The sequence below is a fragment of the Cuculus canorus genome, chromosome 2 (assembly GCF_017976375.1).
Source record: "Cuculus canorus isolate bCucCan1 chromosome 2, bCucCan1.pri, whole genome shotgun sequence".
Taxonomy (NCBI): Eukaryota; Metazoa; Chordata; class Aves; order Cuculiformes; family Cuculidae; genus Cuculus; species Cuculus canorus.
The window spans coordinates 124633728-124653999 of NC_071402.1; the positions used below are offsets into that span (position 1 = coordinate 124633728).

General features: G+C 38.9%; 1 protein-coding gene across 7 annotated transcripts in view; it reads right to left on the bottom strand.

Moving 5' to 3' along the window:
- Window positions 1-20272, bottom strand: part of CREB5 (cAMP responsive element binding protein 5) — a 258138-nt gene that overhangs the window by 161573 nt on the left and 76293 nt on the right. For all 7 annotated transcript variants that reach the window (XM_054060285.1, XM_054060290.1, XM_054060291.1 and 4 more), the window contains one exon: window positions 11200-11372. In XM_054060285.1, the coding sequence (XP_053916260.1) occupies window positions 11200-11372 (173 nt within the window). The remainder of the gene's footprint in view (window positions 1-11199; window positions 11373-20272) is intronic.

Consider the following 20272-nt stretch of genomic DNA (forward strand, 5'->3'; position numbering starts at 1 on the left):
TTGAAAAAGTCCCATGAAAAAGATTCACGGCGCTCATAGCTCTTGGAAGAGGACATTGCAGAAAAGAACACTCAGCAGACCCAGTAATAAAATAATATGTTATTGCAATACTCAAAATTACTCAACTATAACTTCCACTGCAATTCATAAGTTTTATTCAAGTAAGTAAATCATTAATGAGTAGAAATACCACAAGTCATCATCTACTTCAGGCAAATTACATTCTGTTTCAGCTACTAGAAGACAAAAAGAAAAAAAAATTGACTTTCAAAGCCAATGTAGTACATTAGGTTAATATTTTTCATCTATTCCCCCAAAACTTTTGTTGCCTTTGTCCCTTTTCTACAGTTCCATTACAAAGCACTGTTCTGCACTGGTAGAACTGTTCTCTGAAGTAATTTCCACCGGTGAACCCATGAGCACTAACAAATGAGGTCCCTTAATTAGTTCCAGGTTTTTTCAATAAGCAGTGTTGGCAATACAGGTTTTAGCTCTCTGCCCATTATACAGATATCAAGGCAGGGCCTGTAAACATGGCAGAGGTGTCTCTGTTTTCCTGTTCATATAAAGGGCAAGCAGGAGGAGTAAGAAGGAAATGTATACCTCCATTGTGGGTTTGTATTGACAAAGTGGAATAGTTTTTTTGGCCTAGAGTCATTTACACCATCTTCAAGGACACCTCTTACAAGCTTTCCCAACTTGGTCATAAGGAAAATTGAACATTTCCAAGGACGTTTCCTCCAAAACAAAAATTTATTTTTTTCCTTGGAGGTTTGAAATGTGGTTTTTTTGCTTTTGTTCTCAAACCCTGTTTTCTTTTATATATGAGTTTTTGCTTCCCTCTGCATTTATGGGTTCTGCTTGGGCCCAATATTTTTTCTGGCATTTGCTTTATAGGACTTTGGGCCCCACAACCCTTGATGTTGTATTAATGTGCAACAAAAAGCTCCAAGCTACTAGGCTGTGTACAGAAAAAGACCAGACTGGAAGGGACCCCAGCTTTCCCCACAGAGAAATATAGTTTCACTTGATGGCTTCTGGAATGAACTTTGCCTATTATGTTTTATATAGATTTTGAATAAATCCTTTGAGTCACAAATTTCTTACTGGAACAATAGAACTATATAGAGGCCAGGGGAAAGTTTGGAAGTGAGTATGGATTTTCTTCCCTGTCATGGAGCCCAGAATCCATATCTCCACATCCATTTAGCATGGCACAAAGGGACCCCACTAGCTGCTTTCTTTGCTTCTTCGTGGCAGAAATATTATTCTGCTTTCAATTTTATTTCCCCACAGATATAAAACAATTCAAAGACACTCTAGGTCTCTATCCTCTGTAGGCCTGGAATGGACTGCAGAGGAAGAAGAAATTAAAACAGCCTAAAAAGGAAATTAATTGTAAGGAGGTAAGGTTTTCCACACAGCTCTTCCATTTGGTGTATGTGTTAACCGGCTCTGGTTTCCTAATCTACTGACCACGTACCTTCAGTATGGACTTAGTTTAATACCTGTGTCATGTAACCTCAAACAAATAAAACCACTCAAAACAAGCACTAATTGAGAAAGATAACAGGAAATTGGTTCAAATTTGGTCTCCTTTGTTTACACCAGTTCCAGGTAATTTTTTCAAATGTTGTAGCAGTATTTCAACTGGGTTCCATCTATTGATAGCCTGTTGAGATCGACAGACCTACTTGTTTGACTGGATACCTGTTAAGTATTGCTGCCTTTTGTCCACTTTCACGTGTTGCCCCAAAAATTTACATCAACAACTCGCAGCAGTAATGAATTAATGAAGTGCAATGTATCCAAAGAGAGATTCTTTCAGGCACATTAAGTCAGCAGTTTATCTCACCAGGTGCAGTTTCCAGTAACAGCACAAAAATACTTGCTGAGAAGACAAACTTTACCCATGACTATGACAGCAAAGATTTCTGCATGCAGCTTGGCCCGTTCAGATCTGTGCATCCCTAAAATACTTTCCTAAGCATTACATGGGACAACCCTGCTGCATGAGAGGAGCCTGGGACATGCAGTATGAGAAACCACCTGACAAGAAAAGGAAGCCAGATGCTTAGCTTCCAGACAGCACCTTGCAGCTGAAGTACAGTGGCACGATCACTCTCTAAACACCAGAGGAAGCAGCCTATCTAAGATAAGACAAACATCTGTCATACAAGAACTAATATAAAGGGAGAAGCTTTGATGATCTGTTGTATAACTTCCCAGCTACAGGTGTGAAAGGCGATGCTTACAGTAGTGTAAGCGTCAAGCCAAATCAGCTGAGATTAAACGAACCTGGAAACCCAATTCATCAGTCTAAGAAACTTCTAGTTATGTTCTCTATTTGTATTCTTTTTAGGTCTTCTTACTTTCAAAGGCGTGGTCATCCTGTCTTTGCCTGTGAAATCACAGGCACTTCTGTGAGGGGGAAATAAAAACAAAAAAAGAGATATGTTTAAAGACATCTAGACCCTAATTAAAAATTCTTAACACCAAGAATGCTGAGAAGAACAGAATTCTAAATGAACACTGAACGGTCTTCACAGAAAATTGTGAATTCTTCAACATATATAATGATAACAAAAATGTCAGGTTGTTCTTGAATCTATACCAGAGATCTTTAGGGACTATTAGATGTACATAATCATTCTCAAAACTGCCGTGAAGTGAACTAGTGGTTCAGAACAACTGCTCTGCTAGGTCAGGATTAACACATCTGACATCTAATCACCTTTAGAAAATTTTAAGTTGCTTGAAGAAAACTTACGAAGACCAAAAGCTACTGTTTTCGTATTCTAGATGTGAAACTAGAAGCACCAGAACAATTTCTGTCTGGGATCATTTGATGCTAGCCATGCCCTTTTTTCAGTCTCACAGAAAGAGAGCAAGAGATTGTGGGGGTTGGGGGAGGAGGACAGAAAAGTATAAAAACACAAACAAGAAAAGGAAGCAAATGAACAATAAGCATTAAGTTTTTTCATGTATAAAATGTTTGCTATGTACACACTGTATTTCAGTTTGTAGGGTTAAAAAGAAGTATGAATGTTATTTTGAGCCCTTGCATTTATAACACCAGTCAGCCTGGATGTTGTGGTTACAGAACTAGATAGAAGTAACATAATATATATCAGAATTCCCCAGGATGTATATACAATTCTCTAAAGACTGTCAAATAAGCTGGGGATTTGGATTTCACTCATTTGGAGAATTGTCCACTGAAAACATTTTATTGCCTTGCCAAGTTTTTATGGACCCTATCAGAACAGCTGCGATTCACTTCACTTGCAGCAGAGGAAGCTGGTAATAGCTCAAAGATTGCCCCTTCATTTCATAAACCAATTAGGACCTAAATCCTACAACTGGAGTAACACAACCCCTTCTTTTACTGGCAAAATTCCACTTCATTTATGTTAGCTCAGAATAAAGGTCTCTGTTGGCAGAATACAGATGCTCAGAGCAGCAAATGTTTCAAAAACACACTCTTTAATTTGTTCCTTCTTCCAAGGAACACTATTCCTGCACTCATCAAAATAAAGTCTTCTCAATCTACCTGTAGGTTCTGTCTAATCACTAGTTCCTTGCGATTTGTTACCAAATATTGCTAAGAGAATTTAAAATTGTTATTTATCCTGTGGAACTTTGCTAGAAGGTCTCCAAAATGACAGACTTCTTTAAATTGTTTTTCCCTGTAAATCAAGCATAAAATCATTTGTTTAAAATAAGTCATTTCAGTGATGCTGCTACCTTAGATCTATCTATACTTTTGATTTCCATTGTATTGGGTTGTTTGTTTGTTTGCTAGCTTTTAAATGCATAATTGGCCTGTCCATTACTATTAACAAAAGCACGTATATGCCTTAGGCTGGACCCTACTGTACCACTGATTTCTAAAACTCACCTCATCAACTAATAGAGAGGACTACTTTTACAGGTGGTAAACCAGGATCCATACACTTTACGCATAGTCTATAATTTCTGTGTTTTCTGCCAAGCATCTTTCTTTGAATTATTGTCATTGGGTTTCAGCCAGTTACCAGCTTAGAAAACAAAACAAAACAAAACAAAACATTAACACTTTACTAACTTACAGTAGTTTACTAACTTACAGTATGTTTTTATACCCCTTTGAAAATGTTCAAAAAATACACCAGCAAGACAAAGCATGTAAAATCAAAGTGGTTTCTGTTCAACGCATCAATGCCATTTCCCTTATTGAAACAGATACAAACATAACTTCTCAGTGAGCAACTACATTTTTGTCAGAGTTCTTTGCACATAAAGCTCTTCACTCTTTAATCACTCATTATAACCATTGGGCCACCCCCAAGCAAACATTTAAGCTCTGCCCTGAAATGACAGGGTGTGAGGCAGCATCCCAGAGCTTGCTGTTTCTCTGGAACCTGCAAATTACTCTCTTAAACAAAAAGAAAAGAAAGATATTTTTGAAAAAAGCCTTACACCAAACAAAGTCTACATTGTTGAGTTAGTGTTTTACTGCAGCTTAGTTACCTGTCAAACAGGCTGACACTTGGATACAACACATACTGGAATCACACATCAGGGCATGTCAAGTGCAAACCTGTGATGAAGAGCAGAGCTATAACGATCATTTCTGGTCTAGGAAGCTTGATCTGTTGAATCAAGCCCACTACAACTCTGAGATCCTCTTCCATCCAAAACTGATTCAACATCTGTTTTAGTTCAGATAGTAATATAAATCAGAAGCTCTGACTATAAATGTTGATGACACTTTTAAAGAAGATTTATACAGTGTGTATTTTATATATACACGAGAGGTACGTAAGAGATACCAACCACTAAAATTAAGCAATCAATGCTGTATTCTCCGAGTTCTGCAAATCATACTTAAATCCTATTTATGACTGACTTTGATGTGAGAGCCATCCTATGCCTATGAAAGCTTGCCATTTCTGTTCAGATATAGTTATGGGTGTAGTTTGCTATTCTGACCTCACTTTTCTATAGTTCTTGGGCGGGACGAGCCTTCCAGAACGGAAACATCATGATCTGTTTCTTAGAAACCATTTATATAAGAATTGGCTTGAATGTGGTTTTGCTACCCATCTCATCTCAAACAACCATCAGGAGCGGAACAGGGCTGGTTTCTCTTCATAGTGGAAGAGAACAAGCCTAATAAGAATCAGTGGCCAGCAAGTCACACAATATCCCTGATGCTTTTTTGTCTTGGTGTTGCCATGAACAAGCAACATTTCTAATAAGCTTAGGAATTCTGTCAAGTATAGAAAGTATGAGGCATAAGATACTGTGTTCATTAATAAATTTAACCAACATGTATAACAAATGCATAACTTTCAGTGTGACCGTTGATTTCAAGTCAGTTAAGAAACACACTAAACTGTCTCTATTCTTGGTGTCAGGCTATTTATTACCTGGCTAGTGATCTTTGTTTCAGTCCCCTGAAAATCATCTTGATATATGTCAGTACTTTCCAGCCCCTTGTTACACCAAGAAAGAGTTTTTGAGAAAGCATGGGAGTATGTGGTTGGGGATAGAAGTGAGATGTCATGAACAATCACCCCTTTGTGCTGCCTGACACACAGACTGGTGCTGTTTGCTCTTTATCTTCCTGACTCAGCAGTGTCAGGAGAGATTGAGTCAGCAGCTCCTGAACATCCAGATGCAAACAGCAACAGGGAAGGTGGGGGAGCAGACAAAGTTTCTAAACATCACACACAGAGTGGCATGGTTTGGTCTGCAGGTCAACGCGTGCACCTGGACAGCAGCTAGCTAAAAGGGATGAAACAGCTTGAAAGGATCTATCAGACTCCATTTTCTCCCACATTCCCCTGTCTACTAGCCATAAGCTAGAAGGAAACTTGTTTCTGTGAATGTCTCACTTCTAACAATTTCCTAAGTAATTCACCTGAGCTTCCCAGAGACTTGTGGCTGCTGCACACGTGTGGCTTGATGGGATTCCACATTAAGATTGGCCAAGGTCAGTGTAGTAGAACAGACTACAGAAAACATGTCTTATCATAAACAGAAGAAAAATAAGTAGGAGCATAAAACAGCAAACAAAGCCCAACTTTGAATACAACATCAGGAAAAAAATACTTGGACAGGATGACACTGTCAGATATTCTCTTTTCCCACCTTTCCCTTTTCCTCTCCTTCCAGTGATCTAACTGATGTTCTTACATCCTGCACAACCAAGGCTACAGAATGGTCAGCTGATCAAGTAACCAAGAGGTCATTTGATACTTAATCTCTCACAGCACATTTCTTCTCACAGCACATTTCTTCTCATCTCACAACGTACTGTAGTGCTTCAGTTCAAATACATCAGTTGGAATACAGGCTTTAATCCCAGGTTTCCTGGAAAGGAAACTGATCTTAGAATTTTATAAAAGCACATCACTCCATGGCCTCTTTGACACCACATACTCCTCCAACTTACTAGAAGCTTGAAGAGAGATTTTTCTCTGGCATGTACAAACTGGCCTATTCCAAGTGTCTTCCAAAACTAGCTGCATTCTAGGTTTCCTGCCCATGGACATCTTTTACAAGATATTTCCTCAAGTAATAAAGGGTGATAGTAGGATACCCTGAGAGTTCAATCAGCAGTTGCAGTCTCGGATAGCTTGCAGCTATGATAGTACTCCTGTGTGTGCCAGAAGGGAGCCCTATCCTTCTGCCATCTCAGGTCCCTCAGATTAAGACTACAGCTGAGGAGTTTTTTCATTTTCCATACCCCCAAGGCCAGTCACAATGAGTCTGTTCTTCACTGTGTCACCAAACTTCTGTTGGTAACCATTACTTGCAGTTTTCACAACCATCCAATTTTCCACGACCACCTGTTTGGAAAACATTCAACTCCATGAAAAGATGATAAACTGTAAACAGAGAGAGAGATGTGCAACATCATGAGATGGAAGAGAGAAGAACAGGAAGGAAATGCATTGGTATTAAAATGAATGCTGCATGTCATCACTGAAAGGCTTTTCTCTCACTGGTACTATGATTCTTCAGTACATAAAGGCACCAGTGGCATCTTCCAAATCCTTCTTGTTGCCTTCTTCTACCTGCTTGCATTTCATCAAATGTGGTTGCAATTTTTCAATTCTGATGCTATGCCAGAAGATCATCTTATCTTCATTTAAATGCTCTACAACACTGAAAACAGATACTTTACATCACGTGGTTAGTACTCTGTCCACTTTGGAGCCCAACTTCACTGAAACTGGACTTACATCTCCATTCAGTACAGTGCCACCAACTTGCTGGTTCTGTGACAACCCTGAATCCTCCTGTGTTCCCTTTCAGCTACGGAGCTGTAACAGTGAGTTTCAAGCTGGAATAATTACTAGCCATGTCTACTATTAGCTTGAAACACAGCAGCAGGTTACTTTCTCCAGGAACACGGCACTGTTAAGCTGCAGCCACTTATAGTCTCTGTTGGTCTGGAAAAGACATCGTACCTAGGAAAATACATGCCCAGATAAAGCAACTGGTGTACTGTGTTGTCATCAATTTGTTTGACCATAATTTTCACATACATTGCTGAATATTCAATTACTGAAATAATGGAGTTATTTTAAAAGAGAAGACAAACACTACTATCGTACAGCCTAGTTCGGTGTCCCATATCTTGAGCTGATTCAGCTAATCTGCCTTTCTATGCCTTTGACAAATGTATGTCTTATATCATTTTTTCTCCCCTTCTTCCATATGCCTTACTGCTTTTCTTCCCTGTATCTTATCTCCAAATGATGTGCTATTAATCAGCCAAAGACACCCTTCACTGCTAAGTGTTCCTCAACTTATTTTTCATCAGCACAAGTAGTTACTAGTTACAGCATTCCTCCCACATGCTAAAGGCTTGCGGGGGAGGGAGGAGGGATGGCAAAGAGGTTAGAGACGGCCTCACCGCATAAATACTCTCTGGGACCTTTTATACTAACCTGCCAGTTTGCTGTAATGATAATGTTGATGTTTGTTCTCAACCAGGTACACGGTAGGAGGGAAGTGGGACTGCACCCTGTCTTATTTTTTAAGCTATTAACCTTCATGCTCTTCCTTTTTTTCTGATTAATCTGGCTGGATGCCTGTTCACTAGTAGCTGAAGCTTAATACCTGAAACAATGTGTGTATATACACTGCGCCAGTAAGGCTTGCCCAACAGCACTCCTTCTGTCATGTTTTCCCATGCCTTGTGACAATATCTCATTTTACATGCAAGCCCCCAGAGCTTGAAGAGAGGATAGAAAAAAGAGAAAGGCAGGGAGGGAGGGAGGGAGAGAGATGTGAGGAGAGGGAGGAAAAAGAAATGAAGAAAAGAAAGCAGGGAAAAATTACGTCCCTCAGGAACGTCAGCTGCTGGGAACTCACCCACTTCTCACCACGAAAGGAACTGTGTGCGGGCACAGGTGGGTCGCATTCTCTGTTACTGGAGAACAGCCTACAAGCAGGGTCTAAATGAAGACTTTCATTGCTGTTCCCTGTTTTCATTGGAGTAAGGCCATCACAAACATTTGCAGGTGGCTTGGCCATAGTCTGACTCTAAAATATTTGTGGTTGTGATAAAAATCAGAATATTGCTACAAGATGGTTCTGTATAACCTTTAGGGCTTGATTCTGCTCTTACAGAACTAGCTCAATGAGAGTTTTACCCAGTTGCTCTCCGCTGTTCTTATTGCTCATTAAAAGGCAATATTCCCTGGCACAATTCTCCGTGGTAAGGACTCATCTACACTTTGGGGCAGCTTCAGATGTTTAAAAAAAAAAAAAAAAGGAAGGGGAGAGGGGACAACCCAACTCAAAACCACTGATTTCAGCTCCTCAGAAGATGTGCTTGTTAAAAAGCTGAACCATCAGAACTTTGTAAGGCCAAACTAAAACCACTAAACTTTGCACAGCTCAAACATTTTCTGAATCCCCCGAGATTTTTCTTCAGTTGCCTAATATTGAAACTATTCTCCAGTCTGTATTCCTGGTGAATGAGTCTTGGATATAATTCTTAACACGTTTAGAAGGATAAGATGAAGATAAATGGAAATGACAAGATATGTTCTTTGAATAAATCAGACACCACAGGGAAAAGACTGAAGGAAAAGACGACAAACAACAAGGATGCTCAACTCTTTGGCAAGTAGATGAAGTCCAAAATGCAGCAATTATCTCCTAGGACACACCATGAACAAAAAAAACAAAACCTCCTAGGAAGAGGAAAGAATGGGGAATAGAGTATGTTGGAGGTCACACCATAAGTCTCATTCACACACCAACTCACACAGAGACTAAAATGCTGACAATTGCTTCCCAAAAGAGCAGCTTTAGACTCAGACTTAGGAAACATTTGTGTGATTTAGTCACAAGGGAGAATTAAGATATGTCATGACAAAGTTTCCCAAATGAGACACTCACAACTGACTAGGAAATAGGCCTTTTTATCCTAAACCTCTCCATCTTCGGAGATTCTAATCATAATGGCCCCGAACCAACACAAACCTAAAACCTGACTGACAAGGTCTTGCAAAACCACATGCATTTTTTTCCTCATTATACAGAAACAATTGTTTGGAAGCCAAGTGCAGTCCCATATAAAATACCTCACCACCGAATATTAAAAGTTGTTTGGTTTTTTTTTTTTCCAGTGTTTAATTAGAATCATAATTACCACTAGACCTATTAAGTCACAATTTGAACAGAAGCTTAATCGTCCTCAGCCCGAACAATGGCATTAGCTGTTCTTTTCTAAAACTGAAAAAGAAGCTGTTCCTTCCTCCCTCTCTCCCAGCCCCCTATATTTGAACAGAATGGGATATATATAAGACAACGATTTTCTTGGATTCACAGGTGAACGGTATTTCACGTGAAATCTCAGTCAATACTGTGTTTTGTCAATAAGTAACACATGGAAAGGCACATCTATCAAATATGTTTACCTCACCCATCCTATCAAATTTCTATATTAAGAACCAAATCCTGAAGTAGTAGAAAAAAAAGAAAGTAGAGGAACTTTGCTAGAAGAACAAAACTGGGGCAGTGGATGGAATCCATGTCCTGTGTGTGGCTGGATAACCTTTATGGAGTACTCAGTGCCACAGGCCATTCCTGATACCTCAGCACTGGGAGATGGAGAGCCTGTGGTCTATATCCTGCCCCAGTCATCAGGCATATTGAAAGAAAACTCAAGAATAAGTGGATTTTGAGTTTTCAAAGCCAGGATTTCACTTTTTTGGTTCTCCTCTGAAGAGACTGAAAGTTGCTCATCTATTATTCAGGCAGTGACTGGGGACAGAGACTGCTTTTGCACTTATCATATAATGGATGTGACCAAATTACAAATGATGGATAATGAATCTAGACTGCTGCTTCATCCTCAGTTCACTGATTTATCTTTTTATCCATATGTTTTCATGCGTAAAACCCTACAGATTCTTAAGAGTTTTGTAACAAGAAACTGTACCCTCAAAGCATCTGGGCAGTTTCTCTATGATTAAAAACAAGTTATTGTGTCTTATAAAGGCCTCGCATTTTCTGGAAGTAACCGAGTGTACAAAATATGGATGTTTCTGTTCATACAGTTCTCTAACAATGAGCACACAACTGGCATTCAAGCCAATACAATTAGTATCCATACTGTCGATTTATGGGAATAAATATGGATCCATCATCACAAATTGAGCAACCACTCACAGATATCTCTGTGTCAAACTCCATTTATCTTCATGTCTTTTTCTTTTGTTTTCTAGCATTCCTCAGTTAAACACAATATGTAGAAATAGCCCAATACCACCGAGCACCCAGAATTACCCTTGAAGGAAGTGAAAGCATCAGCTTCAGAAAGGCTCTGTCTTTCTTCCCACAGCAGTTTACATGAACTTTGAATGTAAGCAGATAAAAACAAAAAACTGGAAGAAGAAAGCAAGATTTCCCTGCAGTGCAGCACTCTGCCCCTTCTGAAGCAAAATGCCAGGTCTGGAGCAAATGTCGTAGCCTAGCCATTCCCTCACATTCTGCAATACATGTTGCAGGGGTCCTTGCTGCATGCTGGCAGGATCAAGTGCAAGCTCCACAACCTCAAGAATCATGAGTACAACATCTGGTCCTGCATGGAGCTGAACCTTAAGAACCATGATGACAACATCTGGTTCTACATGCAGCTGCTGGAGCCAGAAAAATGGAGAAATAAGGAAATCGAAATGTATTTACCCAATCTGTCGATTTGTGGAAGGTGCTTGTGTAATGACTGAACTGGACTGTGGAGACGGCATGGCTTGTTGAATCACAACACTGGTATCGTGGTTTGACATCCTTGTATTTGTCAGCTGGTGAGATCCAGGTCCTGCCATTGCTCCTCCAACTGTGTTATGCATGGAGATATTCTGTGAAAAGAAAGGAAATGGGGGATGGTGGAGGAAAATGAGAATGAAATTAATGTCTTATCTGGTGTTTATGTTCTACAGGAATACAATTAGAAATCTGAAAGTATCAACAATATGAAAAGTTACTGGCTCCCGCTAAATCCCAAGTCAATAGATATTGCTGTAACCAACAACAATAAAGAAATGAAAAATAACTATTTACTTTTATGGGGCAATATAAATAGAAAAATTCCCACAAGCTGACTAATCACTCTTCTGTGATTCTGACTCATGATTTATAATGGGAATATTTAGCACATATTCTCCTAACTGAATGAGATATATATTTTGTTTGACAGTGACTCCTGTGGTAAGCGCATGGCACCTTGATTTACTACACGGGTTGTTTACTGTATGCTAGGTCTGCTTAAACTGACAAGCAAATCAAGTTTTATAGTCCCAAAGTAACAAACAGTACATGGTACATCACGAAACAGCCGTTTCTATTAGCCTCCATATATTTTGTAGAGCAATAATATCCCAGAGGTCTAGAATAATAGCACTGGTATTTGCACACACACAGGTAAGTTGGAGGTCCTAAAAGTTCTTTACAAACAAAAAAGTTCTTTACAAAACAAAAGTTCACAGATAACTCATATCCACAGGGCAGACAAGCCACAAGAGACTAGGATACTACTGAGGAAGGAACCATGGAATAAACGTTCTCTCCTATTATCCTTACACACACAATACACACTGCTGCTAAACCGCAGAGTTTGACTTGGCCTGCATTTAAAAACAAACAAAACTCTCAAGCCAGAGATAACCTGCGGTGTATACATATGAAAAATATAGTAACCTTGAGAGCGTTAGTTTTCCTATCAGGCATCAACACTTGGATTGTTAGCAGTAAGAGGAAAAGAAACTTTCCATAGCCACCCCATGCTAGACAGAGGAAAAAGGGTAAAAAACCTTTACACACACGTTCTGCCATCAAGACACATGCAACGCATCTTCCTGACCACTGTAATACTCAGGATTGAAAACTAAAGACAAATTCAATTCAAAATTCCAGTTTATGAGCCAATTTGTCTACGGAACACATAAAACCCACATGATAATGATAGATAAAGCTGGTGACAAAGGAAACTCAGAGCCCTGCTCAAATGTGGAGGACAGGAGAGGCAGACAACATACTGAATCTCAGACCTAAAAGAAATATCGCGTTCTGAACAAAAACATGAAATAAACCCTTTAGATGATGTTCCTCATGGAAAAGGACCCAGTAATTAGAGGATTTGCACTAAAGGCCTTAGTTGTCATCCTCTTATCTCTTAATTCTTATATATTTCAGGTGACCTCCAGGCTGCTGTAGACATATGGTGTTTCTTTTACAGGAGTTGTTCCAGTCTTCATAAACATATATAGAGGTAGAGGTGCTGCCTAGAGACACATGGTTAGACCACTCACCCGGTATGAAAATGACCCGGTTCTGAGTTCGTCTTCCAGTAAATAATTTACAGAGTATGAATTGGGTCCAACAGCAGAACAGCCAGTATTCATTTACGAGCATGGACTGCAACAAGGTCTTCAAAAGTAATTTTTCATAGAACAGTAGTATGTCATGACCAACAAGCAAAAAGAGAGAATAAACTTGGACATATGGAATCTTTTCCCTCACCTACAACATTGCCTTAAAGATGTTGCTTCTTCAATGGATTATTGTTTTCTAATGAAAAACTGTTCTGGTAAAAAATAAAATACACGCACACAAACCTAGTCCAGGATTCAAAACCACACGGACTTTTTTGAACATTTTACAAAAACAGGTCTAATAATCTATCCATCTGCAAGTAAATCATTTAGCACTATCACTTTCTAAAGCTTTCCCTTTATATTAAATGCATGTGTTCCAATTAAAACCTATGAATATGCAATATAGACTTCACCCTCATGTAATTTCTCTTTTACACTGCCTCCATAGTTTCTGAATACTTCCAGAGTTTGCTTTGAGTAGTGATGTTTATTACACCAGATACTAAATTGCAAGAGAAGTAAGCAGTACTTGCACCTCTGTGTCCACAGGGGAGCAATAGAGATGAAAAGCATCAGTCACCTACAATGAGTTTACTCTGCAGTGCTGCACAGCTGCCCCTGTCATTGCCGGCACAGATCTTCTGCCTACACACACTTGCCTGCTTCCAAAGAGGGCTGTCTGCCCTCTTTCAGAGCACTGGCATGAAACTGTCCAGGATCCAGAAAACTTTTCTCTAGATTACAGACCCCAGACCGCAGATTTCCAAGAGCTGTAGAACATTGACCTGCTACATTGGAGGATCTTTAAAGGACAGTGTCATGGGTCCACAAGACCTGGGAAAGGACAGAATGTAAATGTGTTACAAGTTTTAGATGACTAGTATCCCTGCACTTGCCCAGATTTTGACTGGATTTTGTTGTACCATGGCAGGGCAGGACTTAAAAGATTTAATATCAGATTCCTATGCTCCTAGATTCAGTATTTCTGTTTTCTTCTCCTTCTCTTTCCCTTTTCTCCTATAGTAATTCCAGGCCTCTCCAAGGTAAAAATGGTACAAATTATGATGGATATGAAAAATTCCGTTTGCACATAAGACATTGTAATTGTTAGCTTATATGCATAAACTTATAACGTTGCTTCAAAGTTCTAACAATTTCCAATAAACTGTATCTTTACAGAAGAAAGAAAACCTGTCAGTGCATCCAGACGTCCATTCTTCTCAGTAATCTAAGCACTGTTGTTGGGTAGGAAATACACCTTTATACTACACTGCCAAGAGAAAGCCCAATATTTCCCAACAAAAATGTCAAACTCAGCATGGGTCTCACATTCATAAAGAAAAGGATTTGGCAATCTTAGAATAATTTACATCTGTGAGATGCTTGTGAATTTACAGAGAAGTTCAAGTAAGTTCATACTTAAAATGACAATGCCTATATTTTGAAAGATGGCAGGAAGGCAACACACGAAAGATCTGACACTAAGCCTATCTGATCTAGTCATATGCATCATAACATGTAGAATGACTATCACCAGCCCGGCAAGACTAGGCTTGTTGCATGACAGCTCGTGATGCCAACTGTCTTCAGAACCCCCAAAAGGGCCCCACTCTGTTGAGCTCTGCACCTGATTTTGAATGGATCTGAACAGGACATTAATGAGCTCCTTGCAGACTCAACTTTGGGCATTTATAGAAACACAACAAATTCAGCAAAATTGAAACCTTAACTTTATAATTTAATCCTTATTTGGCTAGGCTGCTTCCAGCTCTGCTTTTAAGCAGTTCTGTGTGCTCTTCCACTAGGGATCCATGAAGAACATCTCACTTTGACTCCTCTCTTCATCCTCCTCCAGCTCTTAAGCCAATAGTTAAAATTAATTGATACTAGGTGGGGAGCTTCTAGCACTCTAACTCAGAGAAGTGAACAGGAGCAATGATGCAGACACAGCACTCCCTCTGCTTTTAACACTCCTAAGATACATCCAGCCTCTGAGAAAGTATGATGTACTCAGAGCTTTCTCGAAAATCTTCACAACTATCCTTCAGCATTAGAAGAGGGGATACGAGCTTATTTTTATTATCCATTTTATTAAACTGAACCTAAATGTTCACATAGGGAACAGGCCACCCACATGCCAGGAGCTGTAGAGACATGAAAGACATCCCCTGCCCTTAAGACTTATTTAATGGATCTTAATTAACATCCAATGAATTAAGAGGAATTTATTTCCTCTAGGACTAAGTTTCATCCTCACCAAAGTTCACAGTCACTCCCAGTGAAGCAGAAACTTGGATTATAACACAGAAGATCTTTTATAGAAATGATCTTCACCCATGTGCTCATACTGTACATTCCAGCAGTAATTAACATTCAAATAAATAAACCAAAAAACAACAAGCCATATCCATTAACTGCTTTTAAATCAACGTGCCCATTCTCAAATTTTCCAGCTGCAAGGAGAACATGAATAGGTCATCATCAGCTTAACTTCTTCCCAGTTATACTGTATTCCCTATTTTAGCTTCAGACTTTCAAGAAAACATTTTTATCCCACATGCATCCATTTAACTTTGTATAGGCAACACGTTTCTTTTTTCTAAAGGCTAAAATCTTCATGCTTCCATGTTCTGGTGGAGAGGATTACACATCACTCCACAAGAACACACACCCTTTTGGCAAGCACAGCTGAGAAATGACGGTTCCACAGACACAGGAGAAATACACCCCATGACACCAGGCAGTCACCATTTCCACTAAACCCCAGTTCTTCCAGAGAAACACCCATACATGTCACACGGCACCACCTGTATCGCACATCCCCACCTACTGAAGGCAAAGAATGAAAAAGGTGGATCCATTCTTTATGATACATTGTAATATTCTCAATTTCAGAGTTCCTTTGTGGTTTTTAAACTATACAAGCTAGTTTCTGAATCAAAGCCAGCTTATATTTTCCTACCATTCTTTATTAATGCTGTGGTTTAATGAAAATTGAAAATACCAGTTTTCCACAAACTGAACACTCATTCAGGATCATTCTGAGTGAGCTTTTATTTAGATCAACAGAGCTGTTACCTACAACCAATCGTACAGAAATATATTTTGCAGACTATTATATAAATTCTAAAGTCAAAAGGTATTTGCCATGAAAAAATGAGAGAAAATCCAATTCATATAAATAAGTACAAAATCACTTTTTCTGTATTTCTTTTCTGTTTTCTGCAAAAGAATCCACTTAACTGTATTTTTCCATTCAGTTACTTTAAATATTTTTCAAATAATTCAAGAGAAAAGGCATCAACTTGTTAAAAAAATTAAAGATAGAAATCAAATACACAGTAATATCTTAGACTGTATAGAGCCTGGGCTCTCAATTAAGATATTTTATAAGGCTAAATATTCTAAGGTGTCCAACTTCCAGGCATTTCACAATTTATGAGGAAAGAAAACACGTATTTCTAAGCTGAAGTCTTCTGGAAGGCTCTACAGACACACAGTATTTAGTGCAACCAAGATACACATTTAAATGGCAGCTACACGCAACCTTTCAAGAGTGTACAGCAGTATCTTGCCTGATTATGGAGATCATAACTTCTTAATATATGGAATACACGAGTGGAAGCCACTGGTTACACAGTGACCCAGTGCACATGGTACTTAAACAACCAAAGAGCCTGCTGGCTTAGAAACTTGGAAGATGTTGTTAGTGAGTCTCTATGAGTCCTCTCCCAAACGAAGAAAAAGGTCATCTCAAAACAAAAGCTACTAAATTTCTGCAGAGACAGCACAAACTCATTTATTTTTTCATTAATCAGATCAATGTGTAAGTAAAACACACTCATGCCAGCCCAGCGCAACTGTTTTATCTGTTACTAGCGTGCAACATTTAAACTTTCATAAGGATAGAACTAAGCTCGCTGTCCACCCAAGGCCAGCAAATGTAACAGAGGAACTAGGGAAGAAAACAGAGGTAAAAAATGAACCAGATTACTAGTGCAGTTGAAGGATTACAGGGAAAAAAGAAAGTCCATTACAAAGATTCAAATTTCTTAAAAAGAAAAAAGGAAAAAGTTCCATTAAGCAAGCGATGGGAAAGCATAAACTTGGTGGGGACTGAAATGCAATACTTTTTTTTAACTGTAACATCTGTATAGCTTGAATGAGAAAAAACACTACAGCAGAAAAAAGGACACAGGAAAAAAACTGCTGGAAAATGCTGTGTAGTAACATAAAAGCTCTGGGATAAAGCACAAAGAAGATCTTATTGCAGACTGTTAAAATCCATTTAACTCCCTTACTTAGAGAGAGGTATGAAGTCACTGAATGAGGCTGACACATAAAAATACAGAACCGATGCCAAAGGACCTATTCCTCAAAACATTTCAAAGAAAGGCAAATGCTCACTTAACAGCTACCTGACAAAAATGGAACATTAAAAAAAGGCAGACCTGATATATCCCAGAATGTATCTTCGCTGCTCCTAAGCCCCATCTAACGTCTACCTCTGAACTGGACATAGCTATTACAGCTATCTACATAATGTTCGAGACTCAAAAGCCAGGAGCAGTGCGAGTACATCCGACTTCTCAACCCCCAGGCACCACCGCTCAGTCAAATGTTATCAACCTGATCCTCTTAGAGGTAAAAAATGTAAAGAAAAACTAAACTCCTTATTCAAAAATGACAAGCAATGATAGGCAGATGGGGGAAGAAGGGAAACATTGCTCTCACTGAAATCATAAAGCTTTGAATCTGTACTTATCATTCTTGGCCACTGGTTTCCAGTTTTTTGGATCACAGACCTCTGTCTACTCTCTGAATTTCTCACAGAGCACTCTGCTCTTATCATAAATCGTGTAATTAAGGCAAGATGGTTCCACAGACCAGCTGCAGATGACTTACCACAGCTTTGCGACCACCAGCAGTTCACAGTCCAAAGTTTAACTATCACCCAAATACCACTTCAGAGCACCATGACTGGAATCTCTTGACAATAAAGATAATATTTCTAAAGGTATCTACAGACTTTACTAGTCAAAATCCTTTTTTTTAAAATGTCTTCAGTCTTCTGGAGCCTTAGCGGACAATTATGGTTAATTAATAGATCAGATTTGTGTACGGGAGCTCGCAGGATCTTTGCAAAACTTTACCCTAAATAACTACACTGGAACAGGCAAAGAAACTTCCTTTTTTTGTTAAGTCAGGATAAATTATTCTTACATGTAGGCATGCTGGGTACTACTAAAGAGGCACAAACAAAAACCAAAATCATCTTACATAAATAATCTTTTTTTTTCTTTTTATCCTGTTTTCTTTCAATAGCTGTTAGTACATTATCAGAAAGAATTTCTGAGATACCCTGAGTGATGCAAATGAAATCTCAAGTCTGCTAATCTCCAGAAAACTACATGGTGCTGCTAAGAAGCATGGCACAAGACGCAGGACTGGCATATGAAGTGCTAAGCCAGGAATAAGCTGTCCCAGGGCTGCAGCAGTCACCACCATCACTTGAAGTCCAAAGGGCCCATTTAAACACTACTAATCCTCTTAAGACAGCTGACTGAAGGGTGACAAGTCCTGCACAAAATCTCCACAACACAGCTCATGCTGCCGGCCAACCTTTGACGCGTCTTTCAGCTTGGCCTCTGCTCTTTGGGTACCAGAAGTACAGTCATCTCCTCTGGTCACTTTCTTGTACTTTCTGGGGAAAATGCACACAAATTCTTCCAGAGGCACATTAAGCCTCCCTGCTTGTCCTCCGCTTTGGCTGCTGGTTTCAGCAAATGCTCTGACTCCTCTGATACTATGAACAAAATGCAGGAGATTTAGAATTTTTGGTCTTTTATCTTAATTTTTGTGACATGACCTAATTACAGACATTCAGCGGTGCCCTCTAATTACCAATAGAAATGAATACTGAAAGATGACCCTTGTCTTCCACAATTCCCTCCCCTCTTCCCCCACTACCCTCCTCGTGCCCTTTTTAGCATGTCTGTCTAGACTATGCTTTTGACATATGAAGTCTTCTTTACATACACAGTAAGCAATATATGGTGTGCACCAGATGTACTCAAGATAAACCATTTACTACAGGAAAGGAAAAAAGTGACATAAAGGAAATGCAATGAACATATTTTAAAGGAGAAGGAAATTTTGGAAGATTGGTCTCACCAGATTTTGAAAGGAAATAGCTTCTCTATGGGAAAAGATGACATCAGATTGCATGCTATGTCTTGAAGTTTCCTACAGATATCTCCCATTTTCCTCAGGGTTGCTTGTTTCATAGACAATTACTTGCCCAAGATAGCCATTTAAGCAAAATAGCACAAAGAGCTTCTTCTGTTCAAATAAACATCAGTAACACTAAGTTATACACAGCATAGTCCAGTTTGGGTCACTCAGGGTGTTTTGCACTGCTAATACCACTCAATGTCCTGCTAATTGGAAGGCTGCAAAACAGGGGAAGCACAACTGACTGCCTGGCTCTACCCAGTTCTGTCATATTTTATGCAAAAGCCATAAACTGACTATTTCATTTCTTCCAAGTTGCCTATTGTGACATTTATAAACAGGAACCTGGCAGCATGTCAATGGTGCAAACTGATTTCCTTTTCTAAATATAATTTTAAAAAGCAAATAAACAAGGTTATGCCTGCTAATGAAACATTATATGCCATGCTGGAGTTAGTTTTTCTCAAATGTATTCTCTAGAGCAGATGGAACACCAATAAACACAAAACAACAATCCCTTTTATAAGAAGTGTGTTTATAACAAAATACATTCTCCATAGAACTCCGTCTAAGGAAAAACCGGCTTATATCTGTAATTTTATCTTGGGGACTCAATTATGATCCCATTAGATTGCTGTAAACGAGGGAGCTTTAAATGAATTTCAAATGGAGATGTGCTAGCAAGAAACTTGAAAAGGAAGAAGAGAGATTTGCTAGTATAGTTACTAGGTGTAATTCCTATACGATTCAGTTGAATCAAGGCCTTATTGTGCAAATCTCTGTATAGACACATTGATGGACTACACTTACCCACAAGCCTTAGAGCTCAGAGACAAAGCAAGGAAAGAGGAAGGAAGAAAAAGAAACTATGTGATTTGTGTAGCCAAAAATTAGAATTCATTGGAAGAGGTTCTTTTTCCAAGTCTAGTGTCTTATCCACTACTTTGCACTGCTTCTCTGCATCTAATACTTATCTATGAATTCAGAAAAGGAGGAAACTATAAATAAATAAATAAATAAAACCCAAGAAAAACAGTATTCTAAGCTCTACTCTGAGACTTTTTGCAGCAGTATATTTCATTTCTGTAAATCAGACAAAATGCACATACAAAGTGGGTACTCAACCTTCTCAAAGTAGGTGCATGTCAACT